The sequence below is a fragment of the Rhynchophorus ferrugineus genome, unplaced genomic scaffold (genome assembly GCF_030347505.1).
Source record: "Rhynchophorus ferrugineus isolate W39M unplaced genomic scaffold, kcgeb_rfMv2 rfM9, whole genome shotgun sequence".
NCBI classification, from domain to species: Eukaryota; Metazoa; Arthropoda; class Insecta; order Coleoptera; family Curculionidae; genus Rhynchophorus; species Rhynchophorus ferrugineus.
The window spans coordinates 6,382,173-6,409,956 of NW_027472588.1; the positions used below are offsets into that span (position 1 = coordinate 6,382,173).

General features: G+C 33.6%; 3 protein-coding genes across 3 annotated transcripts in view; 2 read left to right on the forward strand and 1 right to left on the reverse strand.

The window, feature by feature from the left end:
* LOC143201981 (midasin) overlaps positions 1 to 27,784 on the reverse strand; it is a 216,725-nt gene that overhangs the window by 170,296 nt on the left and 18,645 nt on the right. The window lies entirely within an intron of this gene.
* On the forward strand, positions 3,206 to 11,458 carry LOC143202660 (uncharacterized). Its single transcript, XM_076414316.1, has 4 exons — positions 3,206 to 3,282; positions 5,958 to 6,289; positions 8,659 to 8,918; positions 11,192 to 11,458. Exons 1-4 carry the CDS (start codon positions 3,206 to 3,208, stop codon positions 11,456 to 11,458), a joined length of 936 nt encoding a protein of 311 aa, XP_076270431.1.
* Positions 15,289 to 27,211, forward strand: LOC143202662 (uncharacterized). Its single transcript, XM_076414317.1, has 3 exons — positions 15,289 to 15,399; positions 19,122 to 19,310; positions 26,865 to 27,211. Exons 1-3 carry the CDS (start codon positions 15,289 to 15,291, stop codon positions 27,108 to 27,110), a joined length of 546 nt encoding a protein of 181 aa, XP_076270432.1. The 3' UTR covers positions 27,111 to 27,211.

The window sequence follows — 27,784 nt, forward strand, 5'->3', positions numbered from 1 at the left end:
TTTATAATAAATAATTTTGTCACTGAAAGTATAGATAACTCTCATAATAAATGTATTTCCTTATTCGATCTTTTCCTTATTACAATATTCATATAATGCAGCGCAATATTTGTTCTCATATCTTAGATTTTTCTGAACGATTTTCGCAGATAATATCAATATTCTGCTGATGCTATCTCATAACTTCCATGCTTAGAATTGTAAGGACCTTTTAATCATTAGAGGGATAAATCTACCCCAATCATCGACACATTTACTTGACAACATCTTTGATTTTATTATTTTTTCTTTAATGAAATCAAATATAGTGAATAAGTAATTAATTCAGCATTTACTAGTTTAATAGCTATGAAAATACATGGCATAATAGCATAGAAAATCATCAGATACGTCGAACTAATTTCCAGGGTCCCCTCATCCTCCCCAAAAACATATCGGAATTTAAGCCACCCCTCCCTGTCTGCTCTCTTCCCATTCTAATCCATAAATCATCCTAATCCACCGTCTCGCACTTCCGACAAACCGTACATTGTGTGATGACCTTTATCTCTACCTAATTAACTACAAGAGGTGTGGGTTCGTGGTTTCGGAAGCCATTAATAAAACGAATAAAACCGAAGAGGTGTATTCTTTCGAAACAACGGGCCCAAAGTTCTTCCTATTCACTTTGATATAGGGAGATGGGTGGGGTTGGAAGTTGGTTAAATTAGGTAGGCCTATATATAGGGCAATTTGCTGGTAAATTAGATGTAGGTATGTAGCGGTATAAAAAAAAGGAGGTAAAAGATTAGATCCTTGCTCGTTCATTACCTGGTCATCTGTGGTATCCAATTATTTGGAAATCAGTTTACGTCCTCGTAATTTTTGTTCATTAATAATAAAATAAAGAAGCTGAAATTATTCGACCTTAAATAAAATTAAAGCCTAAGGACACAAGACGGTCATCCTATTGTTGCGATAGCGGCGGGTTCGAATCCTGTTGGGGCATGTTCGTAAATTTATGTTTGTGATTGTTTAATATTTGTGATTATCCTAGGCATGAGTGTAAAATCCGACAAGGAAAATGATCCCAATCACGCCAGTAATCAGGCTGGGTAAAACCGGATGTCTTCTGGGATGATTTTTAAAGTTGGTCACTCGCCAGTCGGTAGGCTTAATGCTGAGGACCGTGGTTCGGAACCCACGTTAAACTTTACGCCCAGTCCAGATAAACCCATAGTTGGTAAAAGAAGACTTAAATTTAAAAAAAATATGTAAAAAAATGTAAGAGTGAAAATTAAATGTTTATTTAAAGAAAGCAACCATTTTTAAATAACAATTCTTCATTCATAACTTCTGGACTCCTGGTCCAGTGGTTATTCCTAAGAATATTTCGCAAAAGAGCATCAGGCAAGCCTTCCTTAACAATCAGAAAATGTGTTTCTGTTGTAGCTACTCTATTTAAATAGGAAAATGATATGATGAAAACTTATTTAAAAAGTGGGAACATATAAAAAGTTCAAATAAACTTTATCATATGGCCGTCCTGATTATATTCAAAAAAGCAAAAAAAGTAAAACGCCAATAATTCGTCCTTCGTTTGATATTGCGACCTAAACAACCAATTCAAAGCAGTGCAGACATCCGTTTGTGTAGAAACTTAATAGATCGCAGAACTATATGTTGTTCAACCTTGTAAAATGCTCATTTATCTTTCTACAGAACGGTCGAGTAGTTTGACAGAGTCATTAGGCTTCAACTTTAACATAACAACAATGTTGTAAAGATGAAGCTGTAAATCCCGATTTTAAAAAGAAACCCGAAAAGTCCCCGGTCTGACACATAGATGGCGCTACTAAAATTAAATCCATATATTTTTTAGTTAGCCCTAACCTTCAAAAGATGCGTATATAAATTTGACAGCTGTCGGATCATTAGTTTGTGAATTATAAAATTTTGAGTGAGTCAAATTTTGTTATTGTAAAATAAATGGGTAAAAAACAATTTCGCGTGTTAATAAAATATTGCTTTTTAAAGGCAAAAATACAATTGAAGCAAAGACACGGCTTGATGCCGAGGTTCCGGACACTACCCCAGGAAAATCAACCACCAAGGATTGGTATACTAAGTTTAGACGTGGTGAAATGAGCACCGAAAACGATGAACGCAGTGGACGCCCAAAAGAGGTTGTTATCGATGAAAACATTAAAAAAATCCACAAAATGATTTTGAATGACCGTAAATTGAAATTGAATGAAATAGCAGACACTCCAAAGATATCAACTGAACGTGTACATCATATCATTCACGAATATTTGATTATGAGAAAGCTCTGTGCAAACTGGTATGACTAAGCGTAATAAACCCGAGTTTTTGCGTCGATATGTGACAGTAGATGAAACATGGCTCCATCATTTCTCTCCGAAGTCCAATCGACAGTCATCCGAGTGAACTGTACACAAGGAACCCACTCCAAAGCATGGGAAAACGCATCAGTCGGCTGGCAAGGTTATGGCGTCTATATTTTGGGATGCGCATGGAATAATTTTTATCGACTACCTTGAAAAAGGAAGGACCATCAACAGTGACTATTACATAGCGTTATTGGACCGTTTGAAGGACGAAATCGCCGAAAACGGCCGCATTTGAAGAAAAAGAAAGTGCTGCTTCCTCAAGACAATGCATCGTGTCACAAGTCAGTGAAAACGATGGCAAACATCCATGAATTGAGGTTCGAATTGCTTCCTCATCCACCGTATTCTCCAAATCTGGCCCCCAGAAACTATTTCCTGTCCTCAAATCTCAAAAGACTGCTCGATGGAAAGAAATTTTCGTCGAATGAAGAGGCGATCGCCGAAACTGATGCCTATTTTGAAGCAAAGGACAAATCATACTACAAAAATAGTATCGAAAAGTTGGAAGGTCGCTATAACCCTTGAAGGGAATTATATTGAATAAAAAAAACTAATTTTGCCAAAAAAATGTGTTTTACTATGGTAGGCCGGCGACTTTTCAATTGAGCTGTTAGATCTATTATATATCATTTTGGATCAGATTCGGCAATCTGGCGCATACAGTTCATATTTTCATATGTTCTGGAAATTTTTTCGCAACCTGATGATATCTGTTTCCTCTCTACTTGCAGTGACGCACCGTTACTTTATAAAATCTACATTGCAAGTGTTTTGTACAGATTCTCAGATATAAGAATAATTGCTCTTGCAAAATGGTTCCTATTCCATTCCAAAAAGTACCAGAATATGACTTAAATGCATTATTTAAAGGCTTCATCATAGAAAAAAAGTATGTTATGTTAAAAAGTGTTATGTAAAAAGAAAGTTATATGGCATAGAATGAATAAAAGTAACAAACAGAAGAGGCAATGTCTCTGAAAAATTGCAGATTTCATAGATGTTGCCAAATGTGACATTTTCCCCATCCTGTTTTTGCAAGCACCCTTTTTAAAGCGGTTGCAATAAATTTTGGTCATGCTCAGCTTCTATTCCTTCATCTTTAAAATATTTTGGTTAATCAGGCTACAACGAGATCATTATTACTAATACATCCAAACCAATTTTACAGAACGATTTAATCATTTTCAGCAATATCCCAATTAAAAAAACAAATTTGAATTAATAGACAATTTAACATACATCCTGTACAATGAGAAAAGTTATTGGATTTATACTTATACAAAATATAATATCATACGTGATAAACTGATATGAATATATTACAGCACAGATTCGTTTATTTTTCATTTTACAATCTGTCGACAGAACGATTCTGATACAGAAGCGATACATAATGGAATAGATCAAATAAATGCTACATATTTCTCCTTTAATGGCCCAGGAAGAAGGAAAAAAAGACGTTTTAAATCATTCCTGACAAGGGTTTAAGGCTTTAGGGCCCGAGCGAGTATTGAATTCAAACAATAAATTTTTGACTTTTTTCAGGCCAAACATTCGTTAGCGGCGCTTGATTTCGCCTGTACAAGCTTCGGCACTCGCAGACGAAACGGCAAAAATATCTCGAGCTCGAGTTTCGATTGGACATCAGTAAAATTGGCCATAAATTTTATTGAATGTATTTGAACATATTGTATTGAGAGTGCAAACAAATTTCTGCTTGTTTTTATATTTTTAAATTAAAAATTAAGCATTTTTATGAAAGAATATTATATGTAAAGTGCTATCAATCGCTAGGCATCATTTTCTCTTATATTTCTAACAGCATATTCTTAATTTAATCCTACTTCATTTTAATTTGGTAAGCTAAGGTTATGATTTCAACGTCTCTTACACAGAAACAGCCACCAAAGTCTTCAATTTTATATGTAAAATTCTTAATAACATACTTATACACAAGCAACGATACTTTCAAGGCCATTGAGAGCCAAAATGCTTGGAAAACCTCAAGATGTTTTTTAACCATAAGAGAAGATAGATAGTGCACATCATAGATAACATTGAATATACTGCCAAATGCAGTTTGACTTCTCATTTTACCCTAATTAAAAAGAGACATAAAAACCGTCTGATGCATCGGAACATGTAACCGAACCAATCCGTCTATGTCTGCAAAATTCTTCAAAACGTTAATGACAATAATTAGAGCATATAAACCAGTAAACGTTGTAAGCCGAGAGTCTTAATGAGCTGAAATATGTACAATTTGCCTAAACATCGCATCTGAAAGACCTCAAGTTTACAGATGTCACGCTTAACTATGTCCAAGTCTTGGAACCACAGAGATATTGACAAGATAAGCGTTCGAAAAAAGTTAATTTTGGTCTTGAGTCTTTTCTTCTTATTTATATTTTCATATTTATTCTGAAAGACATTCCTGCACATAGCAATGAAGCAGTTACAATTTCTTGGAGCACCGTTGGGTACATCAGAAAAAGGAACCGTTTGATCGACTGACTAACACGTATAACGCAATTTACCATTTGAACATACCGCATAAATCCTTTTCGAGAGCGAGACTGCGCCGTCATTTGCAATACCAAAACGTACGTTAATATGGGGCTCCGACTCCTCCCCCTTCCCTTATAATCGATGTATTCCTTTGACTTAATTTATTGTAACTGCATATACAGCCATTCGCGTCGTGTGTTTTATGGTAACGTTTTTTAGATCGGTGTTTTTTACTCAAAAGTTTACTGATATTAGTGTTTTATGGTTGGTTAAATTTTTATTATAATAAGAAGTCACCAGGAACTAAATATGGCAAATTGAAACAACTGGTTAATTTTACAGATTTTTTTTTGATCCTAGAGTTTACACGTCTCATCCCTAACCTCTTTTTAACCCTTTTTAAGTTGTATCCGAGTGTAATTACCCTACATTCTCAGCAGTTTCAGTACCAAATGAAATCAAAACTGAATGAATGCATTCAAATCATCTCTCACACTGCGTAATCTTTCTAAATCTAAAGTTTGTCTTCTTTAAAAATATTTTATTTCCATCTGCTATCAAATAACAAACTTACTAAACTGCTTCATTATGTGGATTTTTCTTCTCTCTACTATAAATAATTATTAATTAAATATTTATTTTAATTAATGACATTTGAACTCTCACAGAATAATTAAGGTTCGATACTTGATTTATTACGGGATATTTGTCATATATAATGTGATTCTGCTGATGCCGGAATGATCTATAGCGAATAGTCGACAATATATCTCCTAAACAGACAAGCCATTCATATTTTAATAAGTTTAGATGGGGGATTAACTATCCAACATTGACGACTAGCAAATTTTCCGGTCTGGTAAACTTCTGACTACGTTGCAGTTGTATAAGAATAGTTAAACTTATATATAATCTTACGTATATGCTTAACAATATAAGTTAGAAAAATGACAGTTTTCTTTCATAATTCTTTGCAGAGACACTTTTAAGTTATTCTATCCGATTCCATAGTTGGGAATAACTGATAGCCAATAGCATTTATTTTATTTGTTTCAGATGGTCACAAGGATTACTATTTCATCAAGGCGCCGTTGACTGTGCAAGAGCGGCCTTGCTCCTTCCACTAGGTACATCAATACTCCATTGTCAACCAGTCCACAAATGCTCACTGGTGGAAACCGCCTTCCTCCTTCTGGTTACCGTAGCTACTGTCAATATGCTCACCACAGTATTGAACGATTCGCCGGTATTTCCTGACGATGAGGACGGAGACACCACAATAACGGAAGCGCCGCTTCTGATGGATTCACCTCAGTGCGTCCTCTTCGGGACGTTCATGATTTGGTTCGCATCGATCACCATCAATTTGGGACCCACGTTTCTATCAGGTAAATCATTAAATTCATTGTCATTATTGGTTATCGGGTAGATATAGTTGAAAGTGCGTATGGGGCAAAAGCTTTTTCAATTTAACGTGCAGTCCAGTGTGGCAGACCTTGTCGAAGGCCTGAGAAATATCGAGAAATGCAGCGGAGCAATATTTTTTATCGTTCAAGTTTTTGTTAATTTGGTTAACTAATCTATGTATTTGTTCTGTTGTTCCGTGTCTATTACGGAAGTCAAATTGATGGTCTGGAATAATATTTCTCTCCTCTGCGATTAATTTTAGTCTCTTAATGTATAGTTTTAGAAAAGTTTTGAGATGACAGGTAACAGGCTTATAGGACGATAAGAGGAGAGACATAGAAGTTAAGCACAAAGTGTTTATCGTAGAATAAGTACTTTGTAATTTTAAAATCTTAGCAGATTAGGGTAAAAACAAATGGTTTTTATTTAGTGTTAATTTACTATATCGCTATAATAAATAATAAAAAAACATTACCAAATCAAAAGAAACTAGAGCATTCTCCGAAATTCCTGCTGTTCGTATGAAGTGTTAATAGACGACCAAAGCTAATTTTATAAAGAGCAGAAATGCCTTTGAAACGCTCTATGGACCACTTAATTGGCCGCTGATGGCAAAGGGCTTTTAAGGGCAATTGATATTCTAATAGGTCAACGCTGCTCTTGTTCGAATTCAACTTTAGTGCCTTTGGAGAGGCCGCCACCGATAACAATGGAAACATCTTCACTATTACGAAAATTATATTGCTGCAGTAATATAATTGTCTCGGCTGGAGCACTTGCCACTCCGGAAAGAACTTGTTGGATTGTTTTGTCCTAATTTATCGAGAAACTTTCAAGTATACTGATATATTGTGACAGAACATGCAACTTACTTTAATTGTAATATTTATAATTAATAAATCCCGGAGATCTCACTATTAGTGTTAAAAGTTTATCATACATTAAGGCCTAATATTATTTTAAGATAATATATAAAATTAATTATATAACCATGATGAATCCAAAAACCGATATATGACATATTGTGAATTAATTTTAAAGGATTTCTGCAACTATTATAGGTCAAAGCTCCATATCTGAAGATTTCTTAGATGACATCTTACATTAGATATGATTAATAAAATATTAGCTTACACATTAATTTGTTACTATTGTTCTGCTGTACTTGCATCAACACATAAGTAAAACTACTTAAGCTAAAGTTACAGTAACACTTATACACCATACAACTCCGTGTAGCTTGATTCGCATTATTTTGCTGTATTGCTTCAACGTTGCTGTAATTTAGTGAGCTTATTTCATGCTTTAAGGCAAAATATTCGATAACTTCGTAAATCCATTCGATTTCGATATCATCATGCAGCTTCTTTGATGGTTACGGAACGATAACCATAGGTACTTCATCGAAGAACTTTGTTCTGGCAACATTGGATTACTATTCGGTTTGATACTTTAGTACAACCCCATAACAGGTCAATAAGTCACAATAAATAACAAGTCAACAGCGACATAGCGTTATTGGGCCGTTTGAAGGACGAAATCGCTGAAAAACGGCCGCATTTTAAGAAAAAAAAAAGTGCTGCTTAACCAAGACAATGCACCGTGTCACAAATCAGTGAAAATGATGACAAAAATCCATGAATTGGGCTTCGAAATGCTTCCTCATCCACCGTATTCCCCAGATCTGGCCCCCAGCGACTATTTCCTGTTATGTTAAAAATGGTATCGAAAAGTTGGAGGGTCGCTATAATCAGTGTATCACCCTTGAAAGGAATTATGTTGAATAAAAAAAAACTAATTTTGTCAAAAAAAATGTTTTACTATGGTAGGCCGGGGACTTTTCAATTGACCTGATATTTGCACACCATAAGTCCAAATAGGCTTTGTTATTGCTTGATAAACCAATCTCCTTTATTTTAGGTTATGTTGGGAAAATCTTCTGACAATTAATTGACATTACAATTCTTTGATTTTGAGTCTGATGTAGTCTGCCTTTTATCTAACGTGACATTATATCTGAAGATGTTACAGTGAACGTATCTATGTTTAAGGGTGTATGTACTTTAAACAACGCTTTCAATGAAATTATTGCATTACGGTTGACAAAGACATCTTTGTTAACTGGAACGCTACTGAACGTTGACCTGTTTGAGAAGCAACATGGGCAGAAAAACTATAAATATATGTGGAAACGCATAAACAATTACTCCATATAACTTTAGCAGGGCCTTTACAAAATTGTATTAAAAAAGAATACAAAAACTGTGCTCAAAATAAATTCCGGTAGACTTAGAGATCATCATCTTATTAAAAAAGCCATTTTTAACCAATCTCTTTCCATATATTTTAGGAGCGTTAGCAGCACAAGGCGAAGCAGGCCACAAACATCCCTCCTGCCCGCTCATATACGGCCCTTTACGACACTACATCCTCAACGCCCTCTGGATAGCGGTCAATTTGGTGTGCGTGTTCCTCACGTTGTTCCATCTGAGGAAACTGCACAGGGATTTGACGAAGGCAAACGTCGAAGCCGTCAGAGTGACGGGACTAGTCACGACGTTAGTAAACATTACAGGCGGCTCGAATCAAATGAACTGTAACAATGAAAGGGTAAGTTTCCTGATATCAAATTTCCACAGATAAACCGACTAATTAGCTGCGTAAACATTAGCTCGCATTCAAATATCGGTATTGCTTTTGACTGAAACGGCGACTCGCTCTATCAGCAAAATTTTACGAGGTATTGACCGGAAACATTGTTTCGAAGATAATAGAGCAATTTATATGGACAAAGAAAAACGTTATTGGATAGTAACGGCATGTATATACGTGCTCTTATATTCAAGTTCATCAAAGTTCGATTTAACCAAAGTATATATGAGGGTCAACCTATAACTTGCGAAAATCCAGAAATCTAGTCAATCATTTAAGATAAATGGAGGCTAATTAAGAGTCGATCGATTTTTTCAAATACTAGTCTGGTATACCCCCTTAAATGGAGAAGTTTTTTTATCTATTCAAGTCAATTTTTTAATTTCGAAAACAATTCAGTAATTAAGTATTTCCATGAAAAATGGAAACACGTACAAAAAATTTGCTCACAAAACAATTGGAAATTTGGAAGAACTTAAACTTTAGTATTGTTATGAATCATTTGGAAAAAGTGTATACATCACAAAAAAGCAGGAAATACCAACAAATATGTATGGCCTAACCATACTTTTGTTCAAAATATAAAATAGCCTACAGCTCACCACTCAAACATGAACTGTATACTGAAAAAATATTCTAAATGCAAATATCAACCATTTTTATTGATATGAACATCGAAAGCACAGTACAGAGAGAAATTTAATTAAAATCAAAATATCCAATATTTAGTTTCGTAAAACTAGTTTTAAATTTCACGGTGTAAAATACAAAGTGTGCATCATACCATCAAAAATTATGCTAAAAAATTACTAACAGTTGTACCGTTATGGATGCAACAGAAATAATTCGTGTAACATACGTGTGACGCTGTTGAAGACGATCTAAATACTTATAAATTTGGTAATTAGATAGTGTTCGAAAATATTTATACCCCATAGCCTTCTTAATTATCTAAATACGCAAAATTACAATATAAAAATAAAAATTATTCTCTAAAGATGGATAAATAATATATAAATAGATCAAGTTTATCGCATGAAAACCCTTAGTCTTAGTCTCAAACAGTCCATATTGTTAAGAAAGGTTTTTTTACTAACCATCATATGAATAATCTTCGTTATAATTATTTGAAAAATCAATGATATGAAATATCTTATATATCAAATATTTAGTTTCGTAAAACTAGTTTTAAATTTCACGGTATAAAATACAAAGTGTGCATCATACCATCAAAAATTATGCTAAAAAATTACTAACAGTAATAGTGTACTGTTATGGATGCACAGAAATAATAAATGTAACATACGTGTGGCGCTGTTGAAGACGATCTAAATACTTATAAATTTGGTAATTAGATAGTGTTCGAAAATATTTATACCCCATAGCCTTATTAATTATTTAAATACGCAAAATTACAACATAAAAATAAAAATTATTCTCTAAAGATGGATAACTAATATATAAATAGATCAAGTTTATCGCATGAAAACCCTTAGTCTTAGTCTCAAACAGTCCATATAGTTAAGAAAGGTTTTTTTACTAATCATCATATGGATAATCTTCGTTTATAATTATTTGAAAAATCAATGATATGAAATATCTCATATATCCAATATTTAGTTTCGTAAAACTGGTTTTAAATTTCACGGTGTAAAATACAAAGTGTGCATCATACCATCAAAAATTATGCTAAAAAATTACTAACAGTAATAGTGTACCGTTATGGATGCATCAGAAATAATTCATGTAACATACGTGTGGCGCTGTTGAAGACGATCTTAATACTTATAAATTTGGTAATTAGATATTGTTCGAAAATATTTATACCCTATAGCCTTCTTAATTATCTAAATACGCAAAATTACAACATAAAAATAAAAATTATTCTCTAAAGATGGATAAATAATATATGAATTGATCAAGTTTATCGCATGAAAACTCTTAGTCTTAGTCTCAAACAGTCCATATTGTTAAGAAAGGTTTTTTTACTAATCATCATATGGATAATCTTCGTTATAATTATTTTGTGTATTAAATCGCATTAGATACATTTGTAACACCTTAATGTTGAAGCCTCACTGACTCGTAAATCGAACTTACGGGTAGTTGTACTTTTTGTACTTCAATTTGATGACAAAGGCGACTGAAATTCATCGAATGCTGTGTGACACTTATGGTAACAATGCTACATCGACTTCAACATATGATTACTGGTTTCGACGTTTTAAAAGTGGTGTTTTGACACCGAAAACAAAAAGCGTTCTGAACAAACAAAAAAATTTAAAAACGGAGATTTAAAGGCATTATTTAATGAAACCATTAATGGGGTTCGCCATCAACTACATTTGATGAGTTTGTGCCGAGTACTGCGCGAAAAACGGCCGGGATACGAGCAAAGAGACGACAATGTTACGGACAAAGGTGAAAACATACTTGGGAATATTAATACGGGAAGTGCTATCCAACCCACCGTATTCTCCAGACCTTGCTCCTTCTGATTACCACTTATTCCAACATATGAGTCGTAGCCTGCCTGAGTAGCACTTCACTTCTTATGAGGATACCAAAAAATGAATCGAAAGTCTCAAAAGATACATCATTCTTTCGAGGTGGAACCCGTAACTTGTCTGAAAGATGGTAAAAAGTATCGGCTATGAGTGGACAATAATTTGAATAAAATACATATAATAATAACAAATCGTTACAAAAAATTAAGGGGGTACTGGAACACCCCCAGCCTATAGTCATGATTTATGACTCTGCGACTACCACATGTTTGGACCACTGAAAGAAACAGTCGGTAGTCAAAGATTCATCACCGTCGACGAGGTAGAGAAGTGCCAACATGTGCGTACGAACATGACTGGCCGAGGTGCCCAAAGAATTCTTCGATACCGGCATCAAAAAACTTCCGGAAAGATGAACAAAATGCGTAACTAGTAAGAGGAAATACCTAGAAAAACTGTACATTTTTGTAAATTTTTTCAATAGTAAATAAACGTGTCAGTGTTTGGCTCGATCATATTTGAACCACTCTCGTAGTTATTTCGAGCACTACTCACTTACTCACTATTAAAGTCATTTATAGATGGAAACAACTTTTTAATAATAGAATCGACACTATAAAAATCCAAACAATATGGATATATTTCTAAGACACCATCGGATTTCAATCAAAAAATGGAAAACTGTATTTTACAGCGAGCGCAATATCCCTCGCGACCATTCTAAACATTTATATCGAGATATTTCGAGATTGATAAATTTACTTAATCAAGAATTCCACGCTGGCGTTGTAAACAGAACTTTTTCGAAACAGTTCCGTTTCAATATTTCTAAAGACCTGGAAATGGCAAGAATTATTAATGGACAAAACTTCGGCACTTTTATTATATTTAAGATTGGTGTCACGCGGTGAACTAAAGCTTTCGGGCCGGGCTTCGTTCTCAACTTTCCTACGACCTTAATGATGATTTTAACGGTACGGGGACGACCATTAGGAAAGCCGAACCTTTAAAGGCAACAATTTCTGGAAAGGACGAGCACATTGTCCCGTAATATTTTTCAGTAAAATCGATTTTTAACTTCAAAACAATTAATGTACAGTCATTATCATTGTGCTTTAAAACAAATGGAAACAACATGTGACAACAGTTCACAACACATTTGTGGTTCAACAAACTACCCAGTAGGCAATAAGCATTTCTTATGATTCTCTTGGTCCTAATTAGTTAGTCATATTCTAAATGTCATTCTAAAATCTATATATGTTATATAATCAGATCGGATAGTGTTAAATGTTTTATTCTACACATTGGCGTGTACTAACACACACATTTTGAATTACACTTGTTATCGGTTCTAAAGGAATATCGCGCTGTATTACTTCATTAAAAGCATGGTACGAAGCATCGACAATGGCACGCAACACTTTGTTTTGGAACTGTTGTATGATGGCTATATTAGACTTGCTAGCAGTACGCCATAGTTGGATTCCATATGATCAAATATGATTAAGTATTGATTTGTCTAACAATATCTCGTTAACTAATGATAACTTGAATTTGCACCCAATAAGCCAATACGCTTAATATAGTTTAAGTCCAAGTTATTTTCGATTAGGAAGTATGTGCTCCTTCCAGATTAGACATCGGTCCAAATGCATACCAAGATATTTAGCATCCTAAGCTTAGGAAAGTTAACAACTATTGATATTCACTAGTGTATTTCTAGTCACTACTCGCCAGCCATAGTTGTATTTTATCAAGGAGTGTTTGGAGGTTCTTTGATGCTGTTATTGGATCCTCGTGAGATGCTAAGATGGCTGTGTTGTCTACATATGTTGCTACAGTAGCGATATTTATGGTCGGTACACTGCCTTAGGGAACTCTTGAATATATTGGATGTAATTCAGTGTGTAAATCATCGTCCTGTTTTATAATGAAATATCTATCTGTGAAGTAAGATTCTACTATGGACTTACTTACAAGTCTAGCACTTGGACTATAGTCCCAGGCTTATTACGGAACCCATACTGATATTCTGGAATAATATTTATTTTTCCTATTATATTAGTAAGCCTGTTTATGTATTATTTCTCAAAAACTTTAGTTTTAAAATCATTATTATTTTTATTAATTTCCAAATCCTAGAAAAATAACTCCTTTGTAGTATTGCGTGAAATATAGATGTAATTTTACTTCCTTCTCTGATAATCCTTGAAAGAATAGAAAGTATGTAATGCCGTATTTTTATTAAAAGGGTTACTTTACAAATCTATGATAATCCGAGGGACCCGGAGTTGGCGGAGTCAGACCTACTGACTCAATTTTTGGACCTCCTCTTATGGCCTTGTTTAAAAGCTTATAATCTATACAACTCCAAGGAGCATATTGACAACACATAAGTCTCATAGCACCAGAGATTACGTGAATCTTTCAATTGTAAAAAATAACTGAAAGTTAATTATTGTTTCACCATAACAATGTGAAAACATATTATTAGATTAATTTTTTTATACTATTTATTAGTCACCTTATCCTCTTATCCCAACTTAAATTATCACGATAATATTAATAACGTCAATATAGACATTTTTCTCAACATTCAGTCAGAATATTAACAAGACCAATAATTATACATAAATAATTTATTCTTGCTGTAAAACTGATTAAAATTCAATGTTGCCTATTTATCATCGTTTTCAACAATTTGAACATTTTCCATCCATTATAAATATTATAAAACATCTTAATTTGTGTCCATATACAATTCGGTTGCAACTCTATTCATTACATCACAATGAGCTTGAGTTTGTTTATTGAATGGTTCCAAAATGAATTGGAAATTTAAGAACTTTTTAGAGAAAAACATGCTTTTATCGTAGGATAATGAAAATTACATCACGCAGTAAACTGACCACAAAATATTACGACCTAACAACTTTGATTCTTTCTTTTGGGAGTAATCCAATAAAGTTGAAATTATGTATTCTTTAAAACATTTTAAATAATTATTAAACTAACAAAACCAACATTTTTCGAAAATGGGAAATTTATACAGAAAAATAACTGAAAATCAGAAGAGAGCTTATATTTCTCTCACGAATAAAAACATATCTGACATCATATATAAAACGTCAAGCTACAACAAAATTCCCGTATTTAGAACTGACAAGATAACATTTCATTTCGCTTCATTCCAATTTATCAAATAAAAAAAAGGTACAGATAATATTATCCGAGGACAATAACGCTTAGTTAGACCTCAAGCTAACTTATTCTCGTGTTCTGTTCATTTTTAAGTAGCTATGTTATTTTCTTCCCTATTATAGGAATTATTATTTATACAGTGAATATAAATCCTTGCCAAAGTTATATAAAACAAAGTTAACAAAACTTGAAAGAGCAACGGTTCTCTTAACAATAAACGACAAATTAATCTAAACAATTGGCTCGACTGGCATTATCTTTAACAATTATTCGAGTAACAAATGCCTTCTCTAGAACCATTATCAAAGATAAAGCGGGAAACAATTGGGATATTTAATTTAACTTAATTGATTTTAACTTATAATTTACCAGAATTATCTTCGCGAAACGAACCGATTGAGTTAAATAACGGCAATTATCTCTTGAATAAAGCGATAAAAATTTACTGTGCATCTATTAAAAACTTGCAGGGGATAGATATGACCCGTATAATTCAGCTTTAGAATGAACTCAGTAAATCTAAAAGTATATAACGTACAACTCAAGGTTATGATTAGAAAAAATATATTTCGATAGGAAGTACCAACCAAATAAAATAAAAGTTTGAAGCTTGAAGAATGAAATTTGGACAAGAGAGGAAGAAGGATGTCACAATTGTTCACAACAAACCAAAAACAGCATTACTTATTGCAATTAAAGATTTTTTTGCTACGTCTAGAAAAACTGCAGTATATCTGCTTTGGAATAGAAAATAATAAATGATAAAATGGTAAATGGTTATTGAGAAAATTTGGTATATATATATATATATATATATATATATATACACCATACGTAAGAAATCCGGTCTTACCTAGCCTGGTTACTAGCGTGACTGGGATCATTTTTCTTGTTTTTACACTCTGAGCTAAGAACAATCACAATGTCCCAGCAGGACTCGAACTAGCGACAATCGCAACAGTAAGGAGAACCGTTCTATTGCCTTTACCACTGCGTCAACAAAACTGGTCGATTTATATTTTTATATAAAACTTGTTTTAATACAACACTAATCCATTTATATGTTAATTTTGTCTTTTTTATATTATTATATCGATTTTTAACTGGTGGGTGCATATGGACCCCCAATAACGCTTCTAGTAAAGGGTTAAAGTAAAAAAATACCAAAATACATACAACCACCTAATACAACCTTTTTATGGAAGTGTACTGGGACCAATGCTTTATCTACTCTACACTTGTGATATACCACAAATAGAAAATATTACGATGGCTATATTTGCTGATGATACTGCGATTATAGCTGTCGGAGACAATAGTGACGAAGCCTCACGAAAATTACAACAAGCAAGTGACAATATAAATAATTGGACACAAGCTTGGAAAATAATAATTAATAAAAGTAAATCTGTGCATGTTCGTTCACCTATAATCAGACAGTACAAGCACCAATAACACTAAATAGTACTATCATTCCATATAGCAACAACGCTAAATATCTCCGAATGAATCTCGATGCAAAACTTCACTGGAAGGAACATATAAAGAAGAAAAGAAAAGAACTGGAATTGAAATATAGGAAAACGTACTGGCTAATTGGAGGAAAATCACAATTACTAGTACATAATAAATTGCTATTATATAAGCAAATACTGAAACCTATATACATACATATATACGGGCATACGGAGTTCAATTATGGGGATGTTCTGCAAAGAGTGACATAAATACAAATTTTTCGGAACAAAGTCCTGAGAAGTATTGTGGGTGCACCCAAAGCAAGGACTGATTACCTACATCGAGACCTTCAGATACCCACAGTCAGTTAAGAAATCAAGGGAAATGCAAGGGGGAATGAGGAAAGACTCCATTCTCATCGGAATATTAAAGTATTGCAGCTATTGGATACCACAAGAACAGGACACAGACTCAAAAGAATCAAACAATCTGATCTTGTATAGTATTGTGTAGGGAGGTGTAAAAAATTCAGCAGTGACATGTATAAACATTATTTCACCAGAGACTGAGTTAGGGCCGATGGGTCCTCCTAGTTATATACCTAGATTTAAGTTATCATAAAGGAAAATTGTAGGTTAGACGAAAACGACTAGTAACAATGTATTAATTAAATAATTTTAATATATATATATATATATATATATATATATATATATATATATATATATACATGCTCCAAATAACAAATTCGAAATTACTTTTACACAGATATTATGTTTTAACGCAGAATTAACAAAAGAAAAAACGAAAAGAAAACCCGGCTTCTTAAAATTAACTTATTTCCACCGACTAAAACTGATTTCCTCGATATCCGGACGAGAATTTTATTATACAAACGTAATAAATCCTTATAAAGGAAAATGGTAAATTAGGTTTCTGCAAAAATTCCGTGTGTCACCGTTCTGCTCGGTCCCATAACAGGTTTATTAGAAGGGGGGGTCGAACACCCGACCTAAATCAACACGTTTTGATAGAGGAATCCGCACGGTAACAAAGAGAAGGTGAATTCCATCTCTCGAAAGACAGCGACGATATATCGATTCGCCGCGGAAGACGGGGGGCCATAAATGAAACGTCACGGCGAAAGGAAAATATACTTAAAACAGACAACAAAGCGCGTTTCCCTTTTTATATAACTCGATTAACTTTTCCCAAATGTAATTTGTCAAAGTTGAAAAAGTGCTCTCGAGTATAGGAACAAATCATTAACAGACATTGTGAAAATAGTAGAAAGATATAGAAAGAAATAAGACGTATGAACTGGAAAAGTGTTCTTTTTCGGAAAATGTGACTGGGAATTATTTCCAGTTATTTATTAGTTGGTTATTATATTGGAATTACATAAAGCATCTCAATTAGTTATAATTAAAATATGAAATTGAAATACTAACACATACATTTCAATATTTATGGCTTCAAAATACATTTCAACATACAGTAGCTGGCCAAATTAGTAGCGACAGTATTTATATTTATGAAATTTATAGTTAATTATATATGTTTGAATAAATCCAACGCTGTCAAAATAAGGTCCTTCGATTGATTACCAATGCTTATCGTTACGTAACCAACGAAGAACTGCACGATGACCTGGAAATTTGCGAAGTTATCCAAGATTTTGCATTAAAACACGAAAGAAGATTACTAAATCATACTAACGTGGAAGCAATACAACTGCTGGACAGCATGCAGGATGACAGGAGATTGAATCTAACCAGACCACACGAACTTATATAAAGTGTATACATTTAGTGTAAACTATAGCTATAAGTTATTATAATTTTATAATTGAGGAATACATATTGATGTATTTTCTCGCACTCGTCGTTGTTGTGAATTAATCCAAGTACAAATGAAATGTAGTAATAAATTAATTTACAATTAATATTGTACTAAGATTATCTAATAAAGATGTTATAAAAAAACGTTTGAATAAATGATGTTGTTTTAAGGGTTATTTTATATTAAATAATACACCGATATCATTATTAAAATTATAGAAATCTATTATATTTGCCTGAAATATGCGCCATCACTTTGAAGGTAGTTCCATTATACATTTTTCGTTGAAGCTGTTATCTCTATTGGCAAAAGAACAGTCAGTTTTCATAAACCTCTAATGACGTGAATTTTTCACCAGAAAAACAGTTCTCTATGGACATGAACAGGTAGTAATCACTTGGTGCCAGGTCTGGACTATAAGGTGGACGCATAAGAACCTCTCTACTAATATCCTGAAATTTCTGACGACTTGCTAGCAAAGTATAATACCTGTCCTAGGGACCAAAGTTAACCTCTCGTTCTCTTAACTGGATAATTGTTCCATTCAGTATGGCCAATTGTTCACAACACAGATTAGAATTAAGAGATTAGCAGTAAAAGAAGCTTGCTAATAAGGCCCAACAAAAAACAGAGATTTCTTGGCCATCAATCTCGGCTTGACTATTTTAGCTTGACGCCAGTCGCCATATGGTTCAGCAACAGTTCAATTTTGTTGTCATTCAAAGATTTTCAGGTTTTCTTGGTTTAACTGGCATAGAATTCATACATCCAGCTTCTTTTTGTATCCAGACAGCGCTTGTACAACGGTCAGACTATGCCATTTCCTTGATTTTATTGTGAAACATTTCAGAGGGTAGTGTATTTTTAACATCGAAATTACCAAAGCAAAATACGAGAGACCAAAACTCCGCTTGATTTTCAATTGATATTTTAGCCATTATAAAGGAAAACTATAAAAATATTGTTTGTTGGTCTTCATCTTTGACGTCACTTCAAACGAAAATGAGTCCACCTTTCCCAATACTGTCAAATATATTTTTCAGTACAAAATATCGCAATTTTAATACTAGACAAAATATAATGTGATTTTTCTGCAAATAAAAACACTATTTTATTTTAAATATAATTAATTTTCCATTTCTTTCGTCAGGAGCGTAACAGTGCCGTTGAGGAGCACAGAAGAATGAGGGAGTACCTAAGAAAGATGGAACGAGATGGCGTACAAAGGGTAAAAATGTTCCTCATTATCACGGCAGCGTACGTCCTCTTTTGGGGGCCACTGTTCTTCGTCACCCTCATCAACCATCCCATAGTGGGAAGCAATCCACTTGGACACGAAGTAAGTAAAACAATCATATAATTTGTATGTTAAAATAAGTAAAACTTAATTAAAATCCCTTATAAGTATCCCTCTTTTTAAAGCGCTTTGAAGGTACTAAAAGTAATGCCTTTCGGTTGAAATTTGAAAGGTTATTCTCTAACTTATTTCTTTCCAAACATGAAATTAATTATATTATAAATTATATTTAAAATATATATGTTATATATTATGTAATAAATAAAGTATATTGTAATAAAACCTAAACACTGTTATAGCCTAAAATAAAAATACCGATGCATTATGGATGCCCGAGAGTGAGAAACTTTGCTTTGCTTTGGAGCAGTAATAAAATTTTTACGATTGAATAAACAAAGTAGCACTTAGCCCTTGAACGATCCAGACGTCTCCAGAACAATCCTGCATTCAAATAGGAAAGTGAAGTTTCAAGTTTAGAGCTCGGCGATTCGAAGAAAATACTTCGGCGACATACAGAGTGCGACCTAGGAATATCGAAAGCTTTTTCAATAAAAGAATAAGCGTTCTTTCATCCATATCGACATATTGCTTTGGTCATCATCAAAATACGGCAACAAAAAATTGAAAATCATAAAATTTTAACAGAAATTGGTAGTATCTCCAGTTTTATATAACCAAGTGTATGTTATTGATGGGAAATACGCTTTCGTTGTCTGACATGTGGAGTTTCGGAAAGCAATATGATTGTCAATGATAGTTGAAGCTGAAATTTATATTATCCCTAAAAATAAGTACCCAGCAAGCAATGTCACATAAAGAAATGTTTGGTTGTATAACATAAGTGCTTATATGTATTCTGGTCATTTTTTCACATTAAAAGAGCATTTACTGAAAAAAATTGGTAAAAAAATATGAAACAAAATCAATCAAAAGCAAATCTTTCTAGTTATATCGCAATATCCTTTTCGCACTTCAACATTTCAATATAATAAATAAAATAATAATCTGCAGGTAAATATCTGCAGTAGCAATTCCATTTGATTTCAACAGCTTGTAATGGTGTAAAGAACCACTCTGGTGTCAATGTAGATGGCTCTATTGGACTAACTGATGACTTTTTGCGCTTGGGACTGTCGTAGTAGATACACTTTTCATCGTCAAACATGCCATAATAAAACGCTTCTTTCATATCTAACATGCGAAGAAACCACAATGTTAAAACGGTTCGTAATGGAGTTTTCAGTTAATTCATGTAATAGCCGTTTTCCTTCCTGTTGTATATTTTCCATTCCATGTAAATATCTGGAAACAGTTCACTCATCGACCGTTAAGCTGTCTGAAAGTTATTTGAGAGTTTAAGCTGAGTTTCATGCGTAGTTTGAAGATTATTTTGATATTTTTGACAACGCGGTCTGTTATTTCCCGAAAAAAAGAGAAAAGAAAGAAAATCGCTGAGGAAAGTTTATCGGTCTTATCTTCAATAGAAATCCATAACGATAATTTTTAAAATGGGCGAAGATGTGACGTAATCTGTCACATCGGGTTGCCAATACCAATTCAACAATAAACCAAGTTAAATTCCCTAAATTGGGGAGAAACATTTGATGATTCCCCACAAATTCCTCTGAAAATTATTTTAAAAAATGAAACAAGTCTCAACCATTCTTTATATTTTAAGCATTTTTCCATATTTTGTTTGCAAGCATTTTTCATAATGGGTTAAACCTGACACTGCCGCCCAATTTCTTAATCCCCACCACGCTGCCATTAAAGACACTATATTATCTCTATTTAGTCGAATCCCAATCAACATGAAATTCCCCACAGAATGGGAAATTATCCACAAGTTGGCAACGCTGCTGTCACATCTAATAATTCGCCCATGCTTGGACTGCTTGCAATTTTTTAAGTTCATTCTTAATAACCGATATCTTGGACATAAAACTCAACAAAGTTGACGATTTCATCAAATTAATAGTTCCTAAAGCCCCATATAACTTTTATAAGTTGTTAACACCTATAAAAGGCAATAAACAGAATCTGAAGATATAATATCACAAATAATTTTCTATTATCTAAGAATGTGGAGAATCCCCACAAATTGGAAAATTCTGCACAAGTTGGCAACACTGCTGTCGCATATTCTGATGATGCGTCAATGCTCGGGCATACAAATTTTTAAGTTCGTTCATACCATCACGATTGACATTTTGTACATAAAACTCAGCAAAGTTTCATCAACTGAATAGTTTATAAAGTTCCAAATAACTTTTATGTATTATTAATAACTATAAAAGAAAATACTCAGAATCTGAAGATATAATATCACAAATCATTTTCTATTATGTAAGAATGCGGAATATTTTCTGTACTGGACGTATATAATATAAAATAACTTGCCTAATAAGTTAAAGTTAAGTTAAAACAAAGAAACCAAACTTGAACTTCTCTTGAAAGAATTCCCGTTTACAGTCTACCTTAGGATTGAACAAACAACTCTTACATGTGGCCCAATTTCGGCGTGTCGGCCATAAATTAAGTTTCGAGTTTGAAACTTCGAAATTCCATTTGTGCATCGAGGGGACGAAATAGAGAAATTCTGTTACGAGTGATATTATATCGATACATTGTATGGCGTACTAAAAAGTTTCGAAAATGTAGTGAAATTGATTAAAACCTTGGTTGAAGGAGATAAATAATTTGCAGGATACCACAAACTACCGCGTCTATGACGCATAAATCTCGGGAACCTCAAACATTAGCTTGGAAACTAATTTATAGCTGATCCTTCGATAGAACCTCTGTAAACGCTTGTCTCTAACTTTATAAAACATACTGGGTGTTTTTAATGCTGAAGCATGAAGACCTCGAATACATTTCCGCTGTTCTACTTTTTTGTAAAAACTAATTCTTTATTAAAAATGCTATCTTTTTAAAATACCTTATAAAAATGTCCACAAACTAGACGGGGTATTGTCCGATACATATAACCGATAAAGTTAGTACCTCCTATTTAAGCCTCCAAATGAATGTTTATGATTTTCTCGAAATATAACTGAGAACTGTAACGTTGAAAAATCATATTGTGAACATATTTACTTCTTTAAATAATTTTCATTCAACATTCAAATGATGCCACTTCTAACCATGAATATGGAGGCTTTGCGGATGATATTATCTCAAGGTATTTCTGCAGAAACTGTTCACAGGTCCTGCAACTAAAAGTCCCTTCGTTCACACGTTTCCTTGCAAACATTGCCTTCAAACCTTCAAGCTGATGGAATAAAACCAATTTCTACACTTTGTCTGTAATAGAGAATGATATCACATATTCATTTTGAAATCACAATGAATCACAATGATATGATTTTCACATGAATCTAAAAAAATTTAAGTCACTAACAGACACATATATGACGCTAGTTTTATTGTATTCACCACTTTTTCAATTAATACTAACTTTCAAAAGAATGCTGTTAAAATTTCATGATATTCTACTCATAAGTTTGAAAGTTATTATGCCAAGAGTGACACTACTTTTATTATTTTGAGAACAGTGGATCAAAAACAATTTCGAATTTTAATTTTACACTGCGTTTCTTGATAGAAAAAAATACCGTTCAAGCGAAGCAAATGTTTGAAAAGTGTCATAAATACTCCACAACACCAGAAACAACAATAATGGTTTGCTGACTTCAAACGTGGTCGTAGAGATACCGATAATGCAGAATGCAATGGACGATCAAAGGTAACGCCAGAAAACAGCAAAGAAATCCAGAAAAATTCGTTTTGAACGGTCTAAAAGTTAAATTGTGTGAGTTAGCTAACATAGTAAAGAAATCAAAAGAACGTGTTGGTGTTAAATTTGCATGAGCATTTGACTATGAGAAAGCACTGTTCAAACTGGAAGCCGTTTGCACACTGTTGACCAAAAACAAGAACGTGTTGAAGATTCTGAGCTGTGTTTGTTTGGTGCCATGTTTCAACGTAACAAACCGGAATTTTTGCATCGATGTGTGACAATAGATGAAACATGGATCCATCACTTTACTCCGGAATCAAAACCATTGACATCTGAGTGGACAGGAACTGGTGAACCTCCAAAGCGCCCGAAAGCACAACAATCGGCTGGAAAGGTTTTGGCCTCCCTAATTTGGTATGTGCGTGGTGTAATACTCATCGACCATCTTGAGAAGGGAAATACCATCAACATTGAATATTATATAACGTTATTGGAGCGTATGAAGTCTGAAATTGCTGCCGCATCCACCGTATTTGCCAGATTTGGCTCCCAACAATTTTTGGCTTTTCACAGACCCGAAAAAACTACTCACCACTAATAATTACGCTGGAATGAAGGGGTTATCGCTGAAACTGAGGATTACTTTGAGATAACAGATAAATCGTTCTACAGATGTGGTATTGAAATATTGGAACGGCGCTGGAATGATTGTGTGGCTCCTGATGGAGATTACGTTGATAAATAAAGCAATTATGAACAAAAAAAAACGCGTTTCCTTCCGGGACTTTTCAGTCCATGTGTTATTTAGCTGAAAACTCCTCACACAGGTCAAACATATAAAACTGCCGTATCTGCTTAATGGTAGAGAAATTTAATGATAAATCTTATACATAAAAAGAAAAACCTTCTGTTTTTTTCTGTATTCAAATATGTCTAAGTATTTTGCAATTCAAATCAGTGTAGTATAAACAAAGTTTTACGACTCGCAATATAAATCATCCATTTTTTAAAGTTTACCGAGATATCGTTAATATATGCTACATTGTCCCCCGGCTTATATTATTTGTCAGGGTTACGACTACGTTTTCTTGAAACATTTAAGCACCGAGATATTATAAGATTCCCGGGTATACGTGTTGCGACGCTTTATACTCGTATTTTGCTCCCTTGGCTCATAAAGAAATAATATAGATGACTAACTTCTTAGAATACAGTAACATATCTGACTGAAAATAGCCCTACTGTAGCAGAGTATCGCAATCTAGGGCCTAGTTTTAAAAATGTTCAAATTTATAAAACAATAACTTGACAATACTGTCAATTATCATTGATTAGTTGTCACATAAAGTGAAAAAAGAAAATAGATAGCTTAACATGCCTATTAAATTCCTTACACTTGTTATTGTAATACCACTGTGTATTTACAGCACGCAAAGATATGTAGTAAGAAAAATGACCATTGTTCCTACACATTGATGAATGAGAAATAGGAATATTTATCAATCATCAGATGGTACAGTATTCGCTTCATTATCCGTGCAACCAATTCTAAAATAAAAGACTTTTTTAAATTATTTTTAATACACAACGCACAATAACACATGGACTGAAAAGTCCCGGGCGTAACAAAGAAAAAGCCATTATTTTTGTTCGAAATTAGCTTTAACAGGAACGTAATCTCCATCAAAAGCCACACAATCATTCCAGCGTCAGTGTTTTGCCTATGAGATGAATATGAAAGATATTTTTCCCATCAAGAAGCAGTGTAAAATTAAAACACGAAATCGTTTTTTATCCAAGTAGTGTCACTCTTACACAATAACTCACAAACATATGAGTAGAATATCATGAAATTTTAACAGTTTTCTTTTGAAGATTAGTACTAACCGAAAAAGTGAGTGCAATAAATCTAGCGCCATCTATGTGTTGGGTCCGGGACTGTTCAGCCTATGTGTTATATAACAAAAATTAGCAAAAACGTTAAATAATTTTACTGTAAACTTATTATGAAGAATTGTGTACAAGCCGTAGAGTATTTTTTCAACTACCTGTTGTTGCAAGGATAAGTTAGTTTGGATTCTATTATAAGTTCCTCAAAATCAATTCACAACAGTTTTCACATTATTAACTATAACTTATAACATTGCCAAACAAGCAATATTTATATCTCATAAAAAATGAAAAATTACTCGTAAAATATCAAGACCAAACCGTTATCCTCGCTACACTGTTACGCGATGATGATAATCAGCTAATAATCAGGGAAAGCTATAAATCACACGCCTATCACAATGGATATCGAAGAAATAACGGATCCAATTCAGAGGATTGTAATAAATCCACTAAAATCCGGAACAAGTGACATCTTAATAAAATTTATAGATGCCACCTGACTCACTTCAACGGGCACGAGGCATGATCTCGATTTCCTCGTATTAAAAAAATTGTGTCGTAAAAATGCGATTGAATTAAATTTATTTTATGTTGGGGAAAAATATAAAAACCGGCAACGCCGGTTCATTAGTGTATATTCAAATTTTGTCTGTAGCAACTGCGTGAACTTTAAAATATTAAACGGAATCAATCTGAACATAATACACTAGAGACCACAGTAAAAGAGTAGAGGGTGGTGTAGTGCATTCAAAAGCTGTCAAAATATGTTGGGAGATTTGCCTAAAAATCATCGTATTTTGGAAATGAATCCATCAAGTGGATATTTCATAGTGTAGGAAGCAGTTGCTTCACTTAAGAGTAAGTGACGCTTATTTCATTGAACAATGAAATTTTATCAAGTTTATACAGCTTAGTATGTCTAGTATGGCAAAAAGAAATTTTAAACATTTCGAATAATACTTACAACGTTGATTGACAATGTATGAACCAAATGTTATAACTTGTTAAAGATGTTAAAGATATGTCTTACCTAAATATTTAGGTAAGACATATTTAGGTAATTTGATACAATACAGACCTTCACCATCAAATGTATATAATTTAAACTTTTTTTAGGTCTTGGACTAAATAACACTGTTGATAACTAACATTTGAGGTTGTGCCTTATCTGTTTTGTTCATTGTGTATATGAGTATTTAATAATTTTATTCAACTACATAAATTTTGCATTTGTATCTTCAAATTATCATCATAAAATGTTTCAGTAGTTTTGCCAACGAAACAATTTGTCTTAGCAAATATAGAGCATTTGCGCTTTCAAAAATACCATTTCCACAGTCCCAAATGGTGATCATACTATTATTGGCTACTCTTTAGAGTTATTGCCTGCATTTATTAATTTTCTTTCTTCAAGTACTACTACTTATAATATTTTTACCTAATGTTCTTCAATATTCAAGCACATTTCATAGTTAGTGCGTCTAGAATACCCAGTCACTTCAATTCTATAAAAGTCAAAAAGTTACAGAGTACAGTCATATCGACTAATTGATTGTAGGCAAATTCGTTGGTTGCACAAACCCGTTTTTTTAACTGTGAAATATAAGATAAATAATCCAAATAAAATCGAAGTGTGCTAAAAAGTTCAAATGATGGTTAAGAAACCGTAAGTGACGTCAATGTTTCGTAGCGCTTCTGGTAGGTGTGTGACTTAAAATGGCGTAGAATGAATTGTTGTGTTTTTACTTATGGTAAAATCTTAGTAATCCCACTTTTAATTTCAAAATAAATATATTTTTAAAAACGTCAATAGTACATTATTATTATAAATCAATATTTTTGTGACTCTATATTAAAGTGATCTAACCTATTAAAAGAGATATATCTTAAATTGCGCACTATGGTTTATCTGGAATAGTATGAAATTTAATGAGCGCTATTAACAATATTACTCTTTCCAGATTACTCTTCACATATCCTACGTCCACGCAATCGTCAACCCAACGCTGTTCCTGGTTCTACACAGGGGTTTACGTAAGGCCGCCCTGGACGCCTGCTGCGGTTGGGTGCCGGCTTGGATTGGGCCGCCCCCCGTTCCCACACCGCCCGACCCCCCTCGGCGGACCACCGTTCCAGAGATAGCGTGTCTGAAGCCACCCATGCCCGCGCATCCCGACAGTGCAATGGTAATTAAATATTATATGTAAGTGGTGTACTCTATGCGCATGCTCGTAAGGTAGAAGTCGTCAATTGTTTATCGAATTATTATATTTGGCACGCACCGACACTAACAGTAACATCGCGAAACTATAATTACGTTACTGCCTACGTAGCTTCTCCCTATACAGTGGGATTTATAAAACAAGACAGAAAACTAGTCGAAAAAAACTAGTCGACAGAAAACTATTCGGTAGAAGACTATTCGGCAGAAATCTAGTCGACAGAAAACTAGTCGGCAGAAAACTAGTCGAAAAAAACTAGTCAACAGAAAAATAGGCGGTAGAAAACTTATCGACAGAAAACTGTTCGGTAGAAGACTAGTCGGCAGAAAACTAGTCGACAGAAAACTGGTCAGCAGAAAACTAGTCGGTAGAAGACTAGTTGGCATAAGACTAGTCGACAGAAAACTAGTCGGCAGAAAACTAGTCGGCAGAAAACTAGTCGACAGAAAACTAGTCGGCATAAGACTAATCGCTAGAAAACTTATCGACAGAAAACTGTTCGGTAGAAGACTAGTCGGCAGAAAACTAGTCGGACAGAAAACTAGTCGGCAGAAAACTAGTCGGTAGAAGACTAGTCGACATAAGACTAATCGGTAGAAAACTTATCGACAGAAAACTATTCGGTAGAAGACTAGTCGGCAGAAAATAAGTCGAAAAAA

Coding starts and splice junctions, on each gene's coding strand:
- LOC143202660 (XM_076414316.1), top strand. CDS start 3,206: ATGGTTCCTATTCCATTCCAAAAAGTACCAGAATATGACTTAAATGCA. Junction 6,290..8,658: donor GGGACCCACGTTTCTATCAG/GTAAATCATTAA, acceptor CATATATTTTAG/GAGCGTTAGCAGCACAAGGC. Junction 8,919..11,191: donor TGAACTGTAACAATGAAAGG/GTAAGTTTCCTG, acceptor ACGTTTTAAAAG/TGGTGTTTTGACACCGAAAA.
- LOC143202662 (XM_076414317.1), top strand. CDS start 15,289: ATGAAATTTGGACAAGAGAGGAAGAAGGATGTCACAATTGTTCACAAC. Junction 15,400..19,121: donor CTACGTCTAGAAAAACTGCA/GTATATCTGCTT, acceptor TTCTTTCGTCAG/GAGCGTAACAGTGCCGTTGA. Junction 19,311..26,864: donor GCAATCCACTTGGACACGAA/GTAAGTAAAACA, acceptor TACTCTTTCCAG/ATTACTCTTCACATATCCTA.